Here is an 18,440-nt window from a genome sequence, read left to right as displayed (position 1 = left end):
GGCAAGATCAATGTTGAGTGAGTATAATGTGAGTCAATCCTTTTGGGCCAAAGCAATCAACATGGCTTGCTATTATAGCACCACCTCTATTGTCAACCCATGATGGAGAAGACACCATATGAGCTGTTGAATGGTAGAAAGGCCAACATTGTATATTTTTGGGTCTTTGGTTGTAAATGCTACATATTGAATAAAGACACTAGATTGGGTAAGTTTGACTAGAAATGTGATGAAGGATTCTTGCTTGGTTATTTCACGACAAGCAAAGCATATAGAGTTTGAAATTTGGCTAGTGGTACTCTTGAGGAAGTTCATGATGTAGAATTTGATGAAACCAAGGGTTCCCAAGATGAGAATGAGAATCTTGATAATGTTAGAGGCATTCAACTTTCAAATGCCATAAAGAACATGGATATTGGTGAATTAAGGCCTAGACAAGTGATTGATGATGAAGATGATCAAGTGCAAGTGCTCTCTAACTCAAATGTGCAAGATGATACAAATCAAGCAAGTACAAGTGGCACTCATGATAATGTGCAAGATCAAGTGGCTACCTCATCATCTCAAGTGGATCAATCAACTAGCCAAGCAAGTGCAAGCAATCAAGTTCCAATACTCCAACCAACCAATATTGCAAGAGATCATCCATTGGACACTATAATTGGAGATATTTCTAGAGGTGTACAAACAAGATTAAGATTTGCTTCATTTTGTAAGCACTTCTTATTTGTGTTATCCATTGAACCAAAGAAGATAGATGAAGCATTATTGGATGTTGATTGGGTAAATGCCATGCATGAAGAATTGAACAACTTCACTAGAAATCAAGTATGGGAATTAGTTGAGTGACCAAAGAACCACAATGTGATTGGAACCAAATGGATCTTTAGAAATGAGCAAGATCAAGATGGTATAGTAGTAAGGAACAAAGCAATATTAGTAGCACAAGGATATGCTCAAGTTGAAGGTCTTGACTTTGGAGAAACATATGCCCCAGTTGCTAGATTGGAAGCAATTAGAATCTTGCTAGCCTATGCTTGTGCCCGCAACATCAAGCTCTATCAAATGGATGTCAAGAGTGCATTTCTCAATGGTTACATCAATGAAGAAGTGTATGTTGAGCAACCTCCCGGTTTTGAAGATGACAAGAAGCCCAACCATATGTACAAGTTGAAGAAGGCATTGTATGGATTGAAACAAGCACCTAGAGCATGGTATGAGAGGTTGAGGGACTTCCTACTCTATAAAGGGTTCATCATGGGAAAGGTTGACACCACTCTTTTCACCGAGAAGATTGGCAAGGACTTGTTTATGTTCTAAATCTATGTTGATGATATTATGTTTGGATCAACCAATCAAGACTTTTGTGAAGAGTTTGGGAAGATGATGGCTAATGAGTTTGAGATATCCATGATTGGAGAGTTGAGTTACTTCCTTGGTTTTCAAATCAAGCAATTGAAGAATGGTACATTCGTGAGTCAAGACAAGTATATCAAATACATGCTCAAGAAGTTTGGCATGAATGAAAGCAAAGCCATTAGTACACTAATGGGAACAAATAGAAATTTAGATAGTGATGCAAGTGGCAACATGGTGGATCAAAAGTTGTATTGCTCTATGATTGGAAGCCTACTCTATGTGACCGCATCAAGGCCGGATGTCATGTTTAGTTTGTGCATGTGTGCAAGATTCCAAGCCTCACCGATAGAAATTTATTTGAAGGCTACAAAGAGAATATTGAGGTACTTAAAGTATACATAAAATGTTGGTTTGTGGTATCCCAAAGGAACAAAGTTTGAGTTAGTTGATTATTCTGACTCGGATTATGCGGGATGCAAGGTTGAAAGGAAGAGCACATCGAGCACTTGTCGATTGTTGGGAAGATCACTTGTTTCATGGTCATAAAAAAAGCAAAATAGTTGTGCATTATCAACCGCCGAAGCCAAATACATATCCGCCGGTAGTTGTTGTGCACAAATTCTTTGGATGAAGGCCACCTTGAATGACTTTAGAATCAAGTTCAAGAACGTGCCATTGCTATGTGACAATGAAAGTACAATCAAGCTAACCAACAATCTAGTTCAACATGCAAGAACAAAGCACATTGATGTCCGCCGCCATTTCATAAGAGATCATCAACAAAAATAGGACATTTCAATTGAGAGTGTGGGCACCAAAGATCAACTTGCCAACATATTTACCAAGCCACTTGATGAGAAAAGGTTTTGCAAGCTAAGGAATGAGTTGAACATATTGAATTTCTCAAATATGTGTTGATGCACCCCCACTTACATGACATGCCTCTCCTTCGAGCAATCCAAGATAAAAGTTGATTGGCATGCATGCATACATCCTTTGCTAAGGACATGTTTAGTGCATCTAGTCATTCCTCATGTTTTAGAGGCTCATTCATGAAAATTAAATGAATTTGATGCTTGTATGGTACTACTATTGCTTCTATGCTTGACTTGATCTAGAGGTAGCATATGACATGTTTATGGGCTTATGAACCTAGTGTTTGATCTAGAAAATGAGCTATAAGTGTTTAACTCAACATGGTCAAGATATCCCTTGAAATGAGGTGTGAAGAAGCTTGTCCTTGGATCAAACCGAGTTAAATATTTTTTACAAGTGTTCTAGATTGAACCAAATTTGGGAAAATAATCCTCACCCCATTGATTGACATTGATAATCTTAAACTATCTAAAATTGAACCTTTGTGGTCATTGATGATAAAGGGGGAGAAGTAACTCACAAAGATAGGGGGAGAGAAACAAAAATAAGTAAAAGTTGACAAAGGGGGAGAAATATGAAAATAAGGGGATCAATTAAAATTTAAGCACATAAGTAGGGGGAGCAAGCTCATAAACTTGAATGTTGCATTTGAATGTGCATTTCATATGTTTGTTTGCATGGCACAAGTTTTAAATTAAATTTCCACGCTTGTGTGGTGTATGCTAGTTGTAGGTTTGATTGATAAAATGAAACACTAGCATGCATAGGATGAAAGTTAGATATGCCTTGCTTTGTTTTCACAAGTGGTACTAGAGCCTTTCATATAATGTTGATCTCATGAGATATCTAGTGTTTGTTTTTGCAAGTGGTATCTAACTAACCATGGTGCTAAGGATGGTATATTGGCACACTCCGATTGGTATCACGCTTCAAAGATCCATCTCTTATACCTTAGCATCATTTGGTTGACATTACTCTCCCACAACTCTAATTCATGCATATGTGCAAGCTTTAATTCAAACTCTTAGCACGTATGTAGGGGGAGCAAATGCTACCAATTTGAATTCATGAAACTTGTACAAATCCTTTTACATATGGTAAATATGCTTAGGCAAGCAACATGAATTCAATTGAATTTCAATTCATATCTTTGTGAAAGGATTGTCATCAATTATAAAAAAAAGGGGGATATTGAAATCTCTAGTTTGGTTTTGGTGAATTGATGAAACTCTAAGTGCTAACCCTTTGCTCTAAGTGATCATGAGATAGGGTAACATATTCCAAGTGGTGGAGCAAATGATGATGATCATGAAGATAGTGATGGCCATGGTGATCAAGTGCTCGGACTTGGAAAAGAAGAAAGAGAAAAATAAAAAACTCAAGGTAAAGTTATAATTGATATGAGCTTTTATTGGTGATCGAGTCACTTAGCGAGTGTGATCACATTTCAGATAGATAGTCGTACTATTAAGAGGGGTGAAACTCATTGTGAAATACGGTTATCAAAGTGCCACTAGATGTTCTAACTCATTGCATATGCATTTAGATTCTAGTGAGTGCTAACACCCTTAAAAATGTTTATGAAAATATGCTAACACACGTGCACAAGGTGATACACTTGGTGGTTAGCACATTTGAGCAAGGGTGGAGAAGTTGGAGTTGAAAATGAGTTGATCGCGCTGGTCACAGGGTGACCAGACACGTGCGACTTTGGGACCGGACGCGTCCGGTGTGTTACCTAGGCTCGGGCTTGTGTTGCAAACGTGACCGAACACGTCCGGAATTGGGACCAGACATGTCCGGTATTTGGACCCAAGGTGAGCGACTAAGGCAGAGGTGACTGAACTCTGGCGTGTGTCCATTCAATAGTGATCTGACGTGTCCGGTCATGCTCTGGACCTCTCGGTGTATTTTTCGACATGACTGGACGCTCAGTACTTCGAGTGACCTAACGCAGAGCGTCGCCTCCGGTCAGAGAGGGCAGCACGCGCGAGGGTGTGTGACTTGACGCTGGCTGTGTCCGGTTGGCAGTACCGGACGCGTCCTGTCGCTTTCGAGCAGCTCTGAGAGCTCTCTGGACTCGACCTGACACTGCCTCTCCTGCGTCCCATCACTTTCTAACGGTGCTTTCGATCAGTAGTGTCAGAGTGTGACAGAGAGAGCCGTTGGGGTGCCAACGGCTAACTCATTTGAAGGGGACATGTGGCTCTCACGGAGCGACCAGATGCTATGACCGGACGTGTCCGGTCACCACACCGGACGCGTCCGGTCAGTGCCCAGACTGCCCAATAATTGAGCCAACGGCTCTATTGTTTGGGGTGTCAATAAATATCGTTTGACTGGCTTGGGCTAACTCTCTTGGCCATTTTTATTGACATAGCGACCTAGTGAGCTAAGCCAAAGCGTATGTCTTGTCTAGTGGTTAGTGAGGTTTTTTAGTTAGTCTTTGAGAGCTCACTAACTTAGTGGTAGTGACTTAGCCTCTTGTGTGATTTAGAGATCATAGATAACTAGAATTATGGATAGGAGGCTTGCATTTTGAGTAGACTAGCGCAACACTCTCTTCGCTTCATAATTGTCTAACCACTTGTCTTAAGTGTTGTTGTAGAAATTTTTATAGGCTATTCACCCCCCTTTAGCCATTAGGACCTTACAACAATAGAAAGTTAGTAATGGCTTTAGGAACACCAATGACGAGGACTTCCTCCTCGTACTCCTTAGCCACCTCCGCGTATTCCGGGTTTGCTTCTAGCACGTCTCAATCATCGCTAAACCTATATGCATGCAACATATGCAAGGATGATTTAACGCACCTATAGAAAAAGCACAACCTAAGAAGATTCATAACATCTATGGATAGATCACATTTTTATGAAGCTAATAAAATTGGTTTGGTATTTTTTGATTTTTTTATGATTTTTTGCGAATTTTATAAGATCTCTGTTTTTATAGTTAAAGAGATAAACGAAAGAAATGGAAAAAAAGAGGTTTGCATGGGTTTGGTCCAGCCCACAATGAAGCCGGCCCAACTTACAGGATTAAGCCCAAGCCGAAAAAGAAGTCCACCATGAGAGACCCACTTAGTTCTAGACATTTTGTATCAGGAACGCTGATATATTTTTAAAACTATTAATGTCCTTCCACTTTTTCTTTACATCTACACCCTCGTATTTCTTTTTATTCTCTACTCTACTTCTAATCTATGTTCGGTTAACGCAAATAGAAAAGAAATCGGCATACAGAGTACAGGACACGGGTGAGAGTGAGACCGAGCCGGATTTGGGCAGACCGGACGAAAAAAGTATGTCAGAAATTTTACTTGTTTAGTATTAGGTATAGAAACAATAAGTGACGCCCCCTAATCACTCTTTTTTCTGGTTTCATGATACTTATCCATTTGTCAAAACTCTTCGTCAGTTGCCTATTTAGGAAAACAAGAGGGTCATGCAAATGCAATTCCCTACAGCCGGCATCTCGACGGCAGAGTGAACACGCCACGGCGACGCCGCCGTAGGTCTCTCATCAGTTCTGCCGTGCGGTGGTGATTAAACAAACTCTTAAATAATATACTCTTATCCCATTGATTATTCATCATTCAGATAAAGCAACACATGTCTAACAAGACCATGATCGCTTGTCCACTGTTTGTTAATTAAATTTGTTCTTACAAAGTTGACCAAACTGCAGCATTATTGACTCTCTAAATCCTACTGACAAAGCCTCAAGGCGAAGACTATAAATTTCACGAAAATGTATGTTCGTTCATGGTAACATTCCACACGAGGAATCAGCTTCGTACACTCTAGTAAACGTTCACGGCGATCACCATGTCCATGCTCAACATGTACCCGAGGCTCCAGCTCCAGGCGAGCTCCGTTGTCGACGACGCTGATGACAACGACGACGTCGACCGCCACGGCGCCTCCTTCGGCTATGGCATCGCCGTCGTCTGTGTGACCATCTTCGTGTTCAGCGTGCTCGTCTCGTCGTCCTTCAGCGTCTGGAAGGCGTGCGCCTCCGCCGCCCTGACCGCGCTGCTGCTCATCGTCGCCGGCTGCTTCGCGCCCAAGAGGTGGTTCCACCACCGGAGCCAGCGGCCGGGCGCGAGCACGGAGCTCGTTGTCACCGTCACAGCCGGCGGCGCCGCCCGCCCGGGCTTCCCGTGCCCTCAAGTGAATGTGCCGCCGGCGTTCGCGTTCGAGTGCCCGGCGCTCGAGGCGGGTGGCGGGGGTGAGCGTGAGCCGGCGCCGCCCGCCGCGAGCTGCGTGGTGTGTTCTGTGTGCCTCGAGGACGTGCGCGGCGGCGAGATGGTGCGGCGGCTGCCAGCCTGCATGCATATTTTCCACGTGGGGTGCATTGACATGTGGTTGCACTCGCACCGGACGTGCCCGATGTGCCGGTGCGTGATCTCGCCGGTGGCTGCAGTGACACCTAAAGCTTCAGCAGAAGAGGCACCGGAGTCTTCGGATGACGATCATGACTTGCCGCCTGTGTAACTAGTAGTGACTTGCAACTGCATGTACATAGTGGTAGTTGCTCTTGAAAACGGTAGGCCTGATAATTTTGTGTAAACAGGATCGTCAAGGATCACAAAGATAGCACACGCTATATTTGAATCTCTTCTGTTTCTTCTGTGTTTTTTCCATGATCCTTTTTTCTAATTAAGTTTTAGACATGTGTGCAAAAATTTCTCCTAGGAAATTATGACCATTTCCTTTTCCTTGAAAGTTTTATTGCTTTTTCTTTGGGTAAAATGTTTTGCTACAGTATGCGTTTAAACTTTTTGAATTTTTTTCTGAATTATTTTTTATGAAATAATTTCTGAAACTTTTTTTGTTATTTTTTTGGTGCACGTGTTTCATTAAGGGTATATAGAATGAAAACAAACATTACTAGAAGTTTAGAAAGCTCAGACTGACGAAGTTTAAACGAATCTGTTTCTAAAAGAATCCATAAAGAAACTCTACTAACAAATGCTAGTTTATGAATATGACCCAAGGATAAGGGAAAATAGGGGGACGGGGTGGAGATTGTGCCGCAATTCAAAAAGGAATGGGCTAAATTGTCTTTTGTCTAGAAAGGTTGCCCGGTTACAAAGGCCTGCAAGTGTGAATTAGCAGGCCTCGGGCCAGTCTCAGTAGGAGTATCATGTGAATTTCATTTGCATTAAATAGGTTGTCACATAGGCATTTTGATGACATGATAGTATATTTAAGAAGAAAGAGAAAAAAATGAGTTTTATCTCGATGAAATTGTCTTGGCACGATTACCAACTCTCTATGAGTCATGAAATTAAATCCCTATAAAACTATAGAATGAAACTTTATATCAAGAGATGGTGTTTCATCCAAGTTTCATTTCATTTTATATATGACACAACAGTTTTGGAAACAACGACATGAAACTATCCACCGAGACTCGCATTATGTCCTGCTGAAAATATATAGCTCAAGGTCATTGCAATTTTAACCTTGGTTTTTTTTGAGTTTGTGATTATCCTTAGTCTTTGAATTCGAAGCCACCATTCAGCCTTGTGTTTAGACTCTGTTAGTTTAATGCTGAATAAATAAATTAAATAAAATAAAAATAAAAATAAAATAAATAAATGATGGTAGTAACCCTAAATCTTATCCTAACCCTCTTGGCTTTTGCTGATGGTTATTAAATTTTGCTTAAATTTGAAATATTTGCAAATTTTGTTATAAAATTATTTAGAATGTTGTCTAGATATCTAATGTCAAAATAGAGGTTAAAGTCATAGAGTACTCAAAACCTAGGGGCAAATTCATATGGGAAAACTAATCTTTTTTATCGAACTTACATTGTCAACTCTTCTAAACGGAATAGGGGTGAAATCTGTGTTTGTTTTAAAAAAAGTAGAGGCAAAATCACAAAGTTAAATAAATGAGGACAAAAGCAGAATTAGACTTCAAAATGAGGATAAGAACACAAGAGCCACAAATATATATGCCTGCTAAAGCTCGAGCTGGTCAAGGATTACCCAAAAGTCAGCTTGTTTGGCTTCTTTTTTTAGCCGGAACAATATTTTTCTCTCACAACAATTCAGCTAGAACAGTGTTTTCAGCCAGTTTCAGCCAAAATTCAGCAAGCCGAACGGGGCCTAAATATGCATCAGTTCAAGAATTTTGAAAACTCATAAGTATGTGCTTCAAATAGGGTTTTCAAGATTCCACCTAATGAGGATTTTGCACCAAATGGGTAAGATAAAATCCTATTGAAAACACTATTGAAACACGTACTTATAAGTTTTCAATTTTTTTTGGGGTGATGCACATCCATAGTCCATCTAAAGATTTACATTGTATCGAAAGTTGAGATGAAAAATTATTTTCTAAAAGTTCATAGGAAATAACAAATTTTAGGTGCATATGTACTAGAATACAAAATCATAGGATTTCTGTCCTCTAGTGCACATGCACATGAATTTTGTTGCTTCACATGATTTTTTTTCTAGACTGAATTTGTGTCTCACCTTTTATACAATGTACATCTATAGATGCACTATTAGTATGCATTATTAAAAAAATGAAAACTTATAAGTATGTCTGTTAATGGGGTATGGATGCACCGAACAAGGAGTTTACAACCAAATATTTACTGTCTAAATAATCGGTGCAAACTTCTCATTCGATCCCTATTGAAACACATACTTACAAGCTTTCATTTTTTTTGAAATGATGCACATCCATAGCGCTTCTATAGATGTATATTGTATGAAAATTGAGATGCAAAGTCATTTTTAAAAAATTCATATGAAAATAATCTAGGTGCATATGTACCTGGATATTTACCTCCGTTTAGTTTAGTTAAAGAAAAACATTGCGTTTCGTCGTATCCTTAGATTGTTCTTTTTTTTTTAAGAAACCAGACAAGAGAGCTGCCGATTATATTAAAAAGGAGAAACCTAGACTAGACAATACAACGAAGTAACAACGGTACCCAACGACAAGCTAAAGGCAAGACGACGAAGACAACCACTACAACAACAAAAAAGCAAGCATCCCAAAGCAACCACCAAGGTTAACAACCACAACGACGACAAAAACTGACAGCAATAGGAAAAAGGCTCGACAAAACAACATAGTCTACCACGTGGCAAGCGCGGAGAGCACCGCTCAAAAAAAAAAAACAATGCAGTCTAGCGAAAAGGCAAGGAGATCCCCGCTACAACAACCTCCCAGAAAGCACAACCTTCTGTACGCATGAGCGACTCACGGTGACAACAATTTTTTTTTGTGCATTCTGCATATTGTTGGATTGCATTCTCATTGAGCTTCCCATCGTTCCTAATAATCCCTAAGTTTTTTAGAACTTTGTTGTTGGCAAGACGGGTGCTTCGTGGAACCAATGATTTGTCATAAGATTTGCGTCGGCGTCTCATCGCTGGTGTCATTTTTTAGGAAACCATCGCTGGTGTCATTGGTGGTGGTGCATGTACAGGAGGGCCTCTACAATCTTCGATCTCCAAGTCGATGGTGTCCATGTCCTCCTTTGGTGGATCATCTGGTGCATTTGGCTCTTCTGCCTTCATCTCATCAATAGACTGAGTGGGCCCATCTGCCGCGGTGATAGCAACAATAGGGTCCTCAACTGTCCTTTCTGTGTCTATCTCAACTTCGTCTTCGTCGGATGTATCCTTAGATTGTTCTCGAGCTCCTGGCTTTCTGGGTAGCATACTGCAGCTGCACAGGATACTACTGCTACTCTGCTGTCATTATGTGAAGATATATTGGAATCGCAAACAGTAGTGTTATTTTTGTTTTGTTAGTTCCTAACAAAATCTGGGGTCCTTCTCGGTTGCATCTTTTTTTACAAGAAGAGGCAGGCCTGTTGCCTTCAGTTTCCACCACACGGCAAGTCGGCATTGCGTGTATTCATCGGCGAACATTCCCCGTCGCTGTTAACAATCATTTACCATCCCAGTCTGATCTTCCACGACAAAAAAAGAGCAGGCGGCGGGCGCCTGAAACCGTACCAGAATTGACGCCTCAATCCTCCGTCCCCCGTCAAACAACCACCGTATTTCTCTGCCGCGCAGCCGGCGCTCTCCACAGTAGAATGAATGCCACGCCGCGCGCTACTAATCCACGACCTCCAGCAACCAGCGACCCGATACCTATAAATTTCTTCCCTCCGCGAGCTACACGGCACGGCAAACGACTTGTGCAGCAGCGCAGTCGGCACTCGGCAACAAGCGACAAGCCCATACGGAGTGAGGACAGAGGAGTGCGCATAGCTAGGACACGCGTGTGTGTGCCTACCTCAACAAGCCGAGTTTGCTGAGCATGCCGACCCTGCTCTCCGCGAGGTCCCGCGGCAACAACCGCGGCGGCGAGGCGGCCGACGCCGACGGTGGGGCTGGTGGAAACCGCGCGTGCTATGGCATCGCGGCGTGCTCGGTGGCGCTGCTCCTGTTCTGCGCCCTGGCCGTCTCCGTCAGCCTCTGGATGGCGTTCACGTTCGGCGGACTCGCCCTGGTCGCCTTCGGCGCCGCCGGCTGCCTCGCACGGGGGGCCAACCGCAGCAGCGACGGCGTGAGCGCCCAGAGAGAGGCAGCAGCAGCAGCAGGAGCCGCACCGAGGACGCAACGCAGGTTCGGGCTGCCCAAGGCCGCGATCAATGCGCTGCCGACGTTCGCCTACGAGCTTAGCCTTATTAGAGGCGCCGACGGCGCCGAGGGCGAGGGCGGCGACCTCGAGTCCGGGACGGAGGCGGCAGGCGGCGAGCCGTGCTCGGTGTGCCTCGAGGACGTCCAGGCCGGCGAGATGGTGCGGCAGCTGCCGGCGTGCAAGCACCTGTTCCACGTCGGGTGCATCGACATGTGGCTGCACTCGCACCGGACGTGCCCAGTGTGCCGGTGCAACCTCTTGACACCGCCGAGGAAAGTCGCTGCCAAAGCGGCGCCCGCGCCCACAGCTGAGGCTGCGGAACCGCCGGCTGACGAAGCCCTGCCACCAGTGTAGGTGTCTGTGTTTTGTCATACTACCATTCTAGAGATGACAAAAGAATCTCTGCACATAGCACACGTAAGCACCTTGCACGTCATAAACTAGTTGAAATGTAACTCTCGCAAAAAAAAAGGTAGAAATAAGTAGCTATTTTTTATTCTTTTCCCCGATAATAACTGTAGATGATCCTGTCTATACAACTATGTTCCATAATATATGTAGAACAGAGACTGAAAGAAGTATATGTATAAAGTTTGACGGATGACATTTCAGCTATGTATAAAGTTTGACAGCTGACATTTCAACTATGTTCCATAATTTGCACCTCTTTCATTTGGAGTGCTACAAATCATCCTCAAAGAGAAAAAAAATCTATGATACTACCTCCGTTTTCTTTTATACAAGGTAATAAATAGTGGGCGGTAGTGGCCGCAATTGCAGACGCAATGGCGGTCTACGAGGTAGCGCTCTTAACTTTGTGATCGCAATTCTGAATAGCGGGCGATATTGCGGGCCACAATTGCACGTAGCAGGCGGCAATAGCGTGGAAACAAATAACCCTAACCAGCCCAGCCCTACGACTCACCCCCCCCCCCCCCCAACTCACACACTCGCGCATCAGATGTAAAAAAAACATCAAATTTTCATCTTACTTTCTTATTGAATACTAACCTTTGCAAGATTTTGTGATTATATTGATACAGAACTTGCAATTTTCAACCATGAGGCCGATGATGTTGTTGCTTCTGACAATGACAATGAGTGATAGCCTTGTGAACTATGGCTGATAAGTCATAATATGTTTGTTTGCAAACTCTTAATGTGATGATTTAATGCATGGAACACAATGTTTGTTTTCTTAATTTAAGTATGTGAGTCATGAGTTCTTTGAGTGGAACTAAGTGTCTATTTATACTCATTATTCATGATATATGTACTTAAAATTATATGAGATATCAGGTGTCGCTATTGGAACTTATCGTCCGCAATATCGTCTGCTATCCATAATCCGCTACGTCGACGTCAATCCGCTATCAACCCACTATACGCTATTTATTACATTGCTTTTATAATATGCAGTTTGACATGATACGGTCTCTTCAATTACACTTTAACTATTTTTTGTTTTATATTATATTATTTATGCTTATAAATCTATGGTAATTGGATAGTACATTTGATTACAAATCTAACTATATCAAGTTTGTATTATAACAGTTAAAAATTGTTAGCTAATTAAACTACTTGTTAACGATTTTAAAGTTAAATCTCGATATGCATGTGCACTTTATAAAAGAATATGGAGGGAGTATCAATCAAATAAAGATTAAGGGTGTGTTTGTGGGTGAGTGGAAACTATGGTGGGTTGGAGGTGTGGGACCGAGGGGGTGGGGATACCATTGTAGATCTGAAGACGAGCCAGCGGTATGGGAAGACTAATTTGCCCATGGATACGTCGGGGCATAGGATATAATGGAGAAAAGGTTCTGAGTTTGGGTTGAAACGATGTTTTTTTTAGGGAAACAGGAGGGGTTGCCCCTACTGCCTTTATTAAGCTTTATTAAAGTGAATCCTAATACAAGAGGTTCAAGAAACAAAGAAGGAAACAAAGAAAATAAGAAAAATTACACAAAAGCTTCTAGCCATTGACTAATGAGAGGTTGGTATGCTGCTTTTGCTCTAAGGATAACTTGAGCAAATTCCTTTTTGAAGATTGTCCTGCAGCGCTGCAAAGAAGGTTGAATGCCTTTGAAAATGAGATCATTACAGACTGACCAGATGAACCAACATATTGTTTTTTTGACGGTAAAGGACCAACATATTGTTACTAGAATTTCCATGAAGAAAGGCAGATGCAACTGGCTAACTTACTCGTCTCTATTGATACATGCTCGGCAAAGGTCTGCCGGTAGATTTTCAAAACAAATAAAGATAGAAAAACATGAAGGGTTTTTTCTTTTGAAATATGGATCGGAGTCATACAAGTACAACGTACTTCTACGCTAGCTTTGAAAAACTTGTAAAATCAACCGACCATCGAGTTATTAATTGTATCCATGTTTTTATTTTCCGAAAAAAAACTATATCTCTAGTGCATCTCTACATGATGAGTAATATCGCAGTCAGTATTTGGCGTGAGAAGATCTGCTTGATTATGCTGACAGGTTATCAGAAAGCAAAAGGACCAAATCAAGCTAGCTCTGTTGACTTTATTTGCACGACAACATATCCACTTCACATGATCAACACACAATACTTCTCAAAGCAAGCAGATCGAAACATACAACAATAGGTTGAACATCCATGGCTAGAGCCTAGAGACACACCTACAACCGTACAACGATCTACAGCAGTAGGCTAGAGAGACAGACACGTACGACGACTGTAAGCTGAAGGGAGAAGAAGCATGATACTGACATAAAGCGAACCGAGGGCAGCACCACCTGACCACCAGAGCTAGCTAGCTAGCTGGCCGAGTACGTACGTGGCTGCCACAGAACTAGTTGTTCATCACCTTCTCCTTCTCGGCCTCCTCGCGTTGGGAGCGGTGGCCATGGCCAAACCTTTTCTTGATGGCCTTCCTCCACCGCTTCGCCATGTTTTCCTCCTCCTCGTCATCATCGTCCTTGTTGTTGTTCTTGATCTGATGCGACAGCTTGTTCTTCTTCTTCTTCACCGATTCGTCCTCGACGTGGTGGTGACGACCGTGGATGCGCTTCTTCGTGTTCTCCTCCTCCTTGTCCTCGTCATCGCTTTGCCGGAGGTGCTTCTTTGCCTGCTTCTCCTTCTTCCCCTTGTTGTCGCCGTCGTGGTGCTTCTTTGTTTTCTTCTTCCCCTCTTTCTTCTTGTTTGCCTTCTCCTTTTCCTCCTCATCCTCGTCCTTGTCTTCGTCACTGTCCGGGTGCGACCGATCTGGGTCTGGCTCCGCAACGGGCTCCACCGGCGATCGATCTGGGTCTGGCTCCGCGACGGACTCCACCGGCGACCGATCTGGATCTGGCTCCGCAACGGGCTCCACTGGCGACCGATCCGGGTCTGGCTCCGCAACGCTGGATGGCAGGCGGAGGAGTCCCTCCGCATCCTCCTGAACTGCGTGCACCTTGGCGGGGACGACGGCGCTGTACGAGGACGAGGCGTTCGTGGCGGAGTCGGCTTGGAGGGCGTCACAGTGAGAGACGACGATGAGGGAGGAGAGGAGGAAGGCCATGGTGGCCGACACGCCCAGGGCCATGGTAGGCGTGCTTGCGGCAGTTCCAGCCACGGGGAATGGAAATATGGAATGCGATTGTGGACTGGATAAGGATGCAGAGATGAAGAGGACCGAGCTGAGGCCTCGAGGGAGCAGGGAGGCAGTGTGGGTCCCACATACATACGTGGGCCTAGTTTCGCGACTCGGTTGCAGATGGGTCAAAGTCAAACGGCTTGCTTACTGGCTGCAACAGTTCCACTAAAAAAAAACTGGTTGCAACAATTGCCGATTCCTTTTCGATCTCCACCCCAATCCTTTAAAAAAACACACACGCCAACTACTAGGCACTGACTGAATAGAAGTACATACCGCTAGAGCATGCCCTCATCACCACATACGGCCTTCACCTGTGGAAAACTGGAAACCCGGTAGGCTGCAGCTAAGGATGAAAACGGAACGGAAATATCCCGAACCGAACCGCATCGTTTTTTTATATTTAATCCGATCGAATCCGTATTTTCTTGTCCGACTTTACCGTTTTCGCTTTCGCATTTCAGATGTTTCGTATTTCAAATGTAAAAGTAGAAAACGGTTTAGACATTTTTCCGACCGTTTTCTACTTTTCTACTTTTAATTTGAAATATTCCGAATTGAAAATTCGGTTTAAACCGAATTTGGCCAACTGCACAGGTCATACAGCCCAATTACAGGTTGTTCACCACGCAGCTGTGTTCTTTCTACTGGTGGCCAGCTGCCCTCTCTTATAGACGGCGCTCAGCCTCGTCTCTCTTCACCTCATGAGATGGTGCTAAATGTCAGGAAACCGGCAGCATCTACACGAAAGCCCACCTAGGCCATAGCCCATCAAGCTCATCGGTTTAACCCCCACCTGCAAAGTCAATCATTTGATAGTTTTTGCATCAGCCGAATAAATCTTTGTTACTCAAAAGAAAAATCTGAATAAATCTTTAAAATAAAATACTACATCTATTCTAAAAAGATTAATAAAATTATTCTGACTCAGTTCGAGTTCATGTTTCTATAATATGCACTTGTTAATTATTATATGCACTTGAACTTGATCATGTATGCACTTAGTCATGCACTTGGTCTACGGGTCGGTATTCCGTATTGAGTTTTCGTATACCGACCGTGTTCGATATAATTCCGCTCGAATTGTTTCGTTTTCGAAATTCTTGATATTCCGTAAGTTCGTGTTCGTTTTCGTGTTCGGTTTGTCCGCTTTCGTTTTCGTTTTCGTATTCAAATGTAAAAGTAGAAAACGGTTGAGGAGTTCTCCGTTCGATTCCGTCCGTTTTCATCCTTAGCTGCAGCTAGTGCACTGTCTGTGTGCTCATCACCACGTACGACCTGTGCCCTGTTCAGCTTAAATCCGGTTTATTCATTTTTTTTCAGCTATAATAGTGTTTTTCTCTCACAACATTTCAGTTAGAACAGTATTTTTCAGCCAATTTTAGCTAAATTTCAGCAAGCCGAACGTGATTAACGACTAAGCAGGTGCCGACGACAGCGACCGGCCGGCCGGCCTGATCATCGGTTTCTTTATACAAGTATCTACCTCTACACCTTCGTTCATTCATCGGACCAACGAAAATTAGACGAAGAAACAAGTTTATTGGCCAAGGATGCGTGGTAGTACGCGAGTGGCTACGTTCTTGTTAATTTGTTACTAGTTCCTTCGAAGCCAAGTTATCAATGCCAATGTCATGCTTGCTTGCATGGCTAATTAATGGTGCTTGTCCAAATATTCTGTTCCACAAATGATTTCTATAGGGGATGAGAAAACATCATTTCCGATGTTGAGAGATGGTTGTTACATCACATTGAAAAAAAAATACATACCCTTTTACCTTCCTTCACACGTGGGGACCCACATGTAAGTGACTCATTTTTCCTTTGTTGGTCCTGGATGCCTCTTTCTCCCTTCCCTCTTTTCTCAATTATTAAGAGGGGAGCTCTAATGCGAATATGGTTATCTAGTGTCACTAGGTGTTGATTTACATGCATATACATTAGACCTAGTGACATGGTGAGTAGCAAGCGAAAATGCAATATGAAAAATACTAACTCAATCCTTACTCCTTAGATGTTTGGCAAAACAATTGAGAGTGGACATGCTTGCTAAGAGGGGAACGAAAGGCACTCGGTGGTGCTACATTGCACTCACCAGAGTGCTCTAGTGCTGCACCAGTGGTGCCACCGGAGTGCTAGACCTGTGCGTTGACTTGAGTTATTTTCAGGCGCCAACACCTTGCATTTTTGGTGCCCCACTAGAGTGCTTCACATTGCTATTTGGTGTGAACTTAACTGAGTGTGGGGTTGTTCAAAAATCCTCACCAGAGACGTCCGGTGGCCTCACCGGAGGTTCCACCGGATTGTTCTACCAGAGAGGGTGTAAAATGGGACTTTGAGCACTAATGTTCACCAGAGTCGTCCCGTGCATCACCGAAGGTGGCAATGGACCTTCAATTCAAAGAGCCTGCTTTCAAGGTTTGGCAGCCAGAGTTCATTGGAGCTATCCAGTGCTTCATCGGACTCATCATCGGAGTACCCATACAAGGCAATGACTAGTTTTTGAGCCATTGAAAACTAGTCGTTGGAGCCCTCTGGTGTGAACTCCGGTGCACCACCGAATGTCTCTGATGAGCCCGCAACAGCTGTTTGAAGAGGGTAATGGTTGGCTCTTGGTGTGGGGCTATAAATAGGACTTGTGGTCGGGCTTGGCCATGCTCTTGCAACCCCAAGCTGATGCCCACACCCTTGAGAGCTTGAGTTGCATTGAATCACATTTGGGTGAGATTGGAGAGGCTCTAGTGCATTTGCATCGTCGATTTGCTTCTCATGGCGCTAGTTGAGCGTGGCGGCATTGATTGTTCTTGTTACTCTTGGTGATTGCCTCACCTAGCTGGCTTCGAGCTTGAAGGATCGTTGAGGGGCTTGTGGTGATTGTTGCCGCCTCGGATCAAGCAATTGTAAGGGGCTCTTGTGCTCATCCCCAGAAGAGATTGCGAAGAGCAACTCTAGTGGAATGCTCGTGGCTAGTTGGAGTGCTTCTTGTGTTTGATTCTTGCAGAACCCGTGTTGTGGATCTCGCTTGAGTCGCTAGTTAGCGCATTAATTACCACATTAAGACTCGCCACAACGAGGATGTAGGTTACCGGCAAGCAACTGGACCTCTAGGATAAATTGATTGTCCCCCTCTTGCCCGGTTCGGTATAAAGCTTCACACTTGTTCATTGCATTCATAACTTGCTTAAGTGAAATAGAGCTACTGCAAGTAGTGGCTTTTAGGGCTTGCTATTTTACTAACCACCTTGCTCTAGTGTTTTTGTATTTGTAGAGAAATTGTTATAGGCTATTCACCCCCTTAAGACATTTGGATCCTTTTAGTGCAGACATTGGAGGCTATGCATAACGGCTACGCGACTTTGAGGCTTTGGCTGTTTGGGCCTCAAAACCATAGGCACAATTGTTTTGCGGTTTGTGCCTCAAAACCTAGAAGAGGCTTAGGTCAACATGTGGCATCATAGGAGAGCTTGCATTGAGGCAAAGTAACTTCATGAAGGGCACATGGTTGTCTAATGCATGGAACTCAAATAGGACCATTTCACCCTCGGTGGCTAGGTGGTTCAATTCTAAACCTATAGACACTCTTGGAATTGTGTAATGGCCCCATAAATAAGAGATATGGCTGCCCAAGACACATGGTTCTTGAATTTATGACGTGATTTAAATGTTAAGAGCTCTCTAAAATTCTATAGGAGGATAAACTCTTTTTTTCAAGAAGAAGAACCTCTATTAACTGCACTGGGAAGAACACAAGCCGACCATAGGAGATATTATAGGACACGTTTGATTTTTGGCATTTCGCTCCTATACTCCTAGTTTCCTACTTATCCCCCAACAAATTAAACTTGATGGTTTCTGGTGGTGTTGATGCGGGACGCGAGAGAAGTATGCAGTATGCTGCTAGGATGGGCTGAAAAGGCTAGGATTATATTCTAGGAAAGGAAGTGGGGTGGTGA

The 18,440-nt window shown here is 43.3% G+C and overlaps 2 protein-coding genes across 2 annotated transcripts; both read left to right on the top strand.

The window, feature by feature from the left end:
* Positions 1-6,062: 6,062 nt before the first annotated feature.
* On the top strand, positions 6,063-6,731 carry LOC136468873 (putative RING-H2 finger protein ATL69). The gene has a single exon (XM_066467281.1). It carries the CDS (start codon positions 6,063-6,065, stop codon positions 6,729-6,731), a length of 669 nt encoding a protein of 222 aa, XP_066323378.1.
* Positions 6,732-10,541: 3,810 nt separating this feature from the next.
* Positions 10,542-11,219, top strand: LOC136471625 (RING-H2 finger protein ATL39-like). Its single transcript, XM_066469373.1, has one exon. It carries the CDS (start codon positions 10,542-10,544, stop codon positions 11,217-11,219), a length of 678 nt encoding a protein of 225 aa, XP_066325470.1.
* The last annotated feature ends 7,221 nt before the right edge of the window (positions 11,220-18,440 follow it).

The sequence above is a fragment of the Miscanthus floridulus genome, chromosome 8 (assembly GCF_019320115.1).
Source record: "Miscanthus floridulus cultivar M001 chromosome 8, ASM1932011v1, whole genome shotgun sequence".
Taxonomy (NCBI): domain Eukaryota; kingdom Viridiplantae; phylum Streptophyta; class Magnoliopsida; order Poales; family Poaceae; genus Miscanthus; species Miscanthus floridulus.
Note: the sequence above shows the minus strand (reverse complement) of the source record. Positions and strands in the feature narration are given on the sequence as shown.

Coding starts and splice junctions, on each gene's coding strand:
- LOC136468873 (XM_066467281.1), top strand. CDS start 6,063: ATGTCCATGCTCAACATGTACCCGAGGCTCCAGCTCCAGGCGAGCTCC.
- LOC136471625 (XM_066469373.1), top strand. CDS start 10,542: ATGCCGACCCTGCTCTCCGCGAGGTCCCGCGGCAACAACCGCGGCGGC.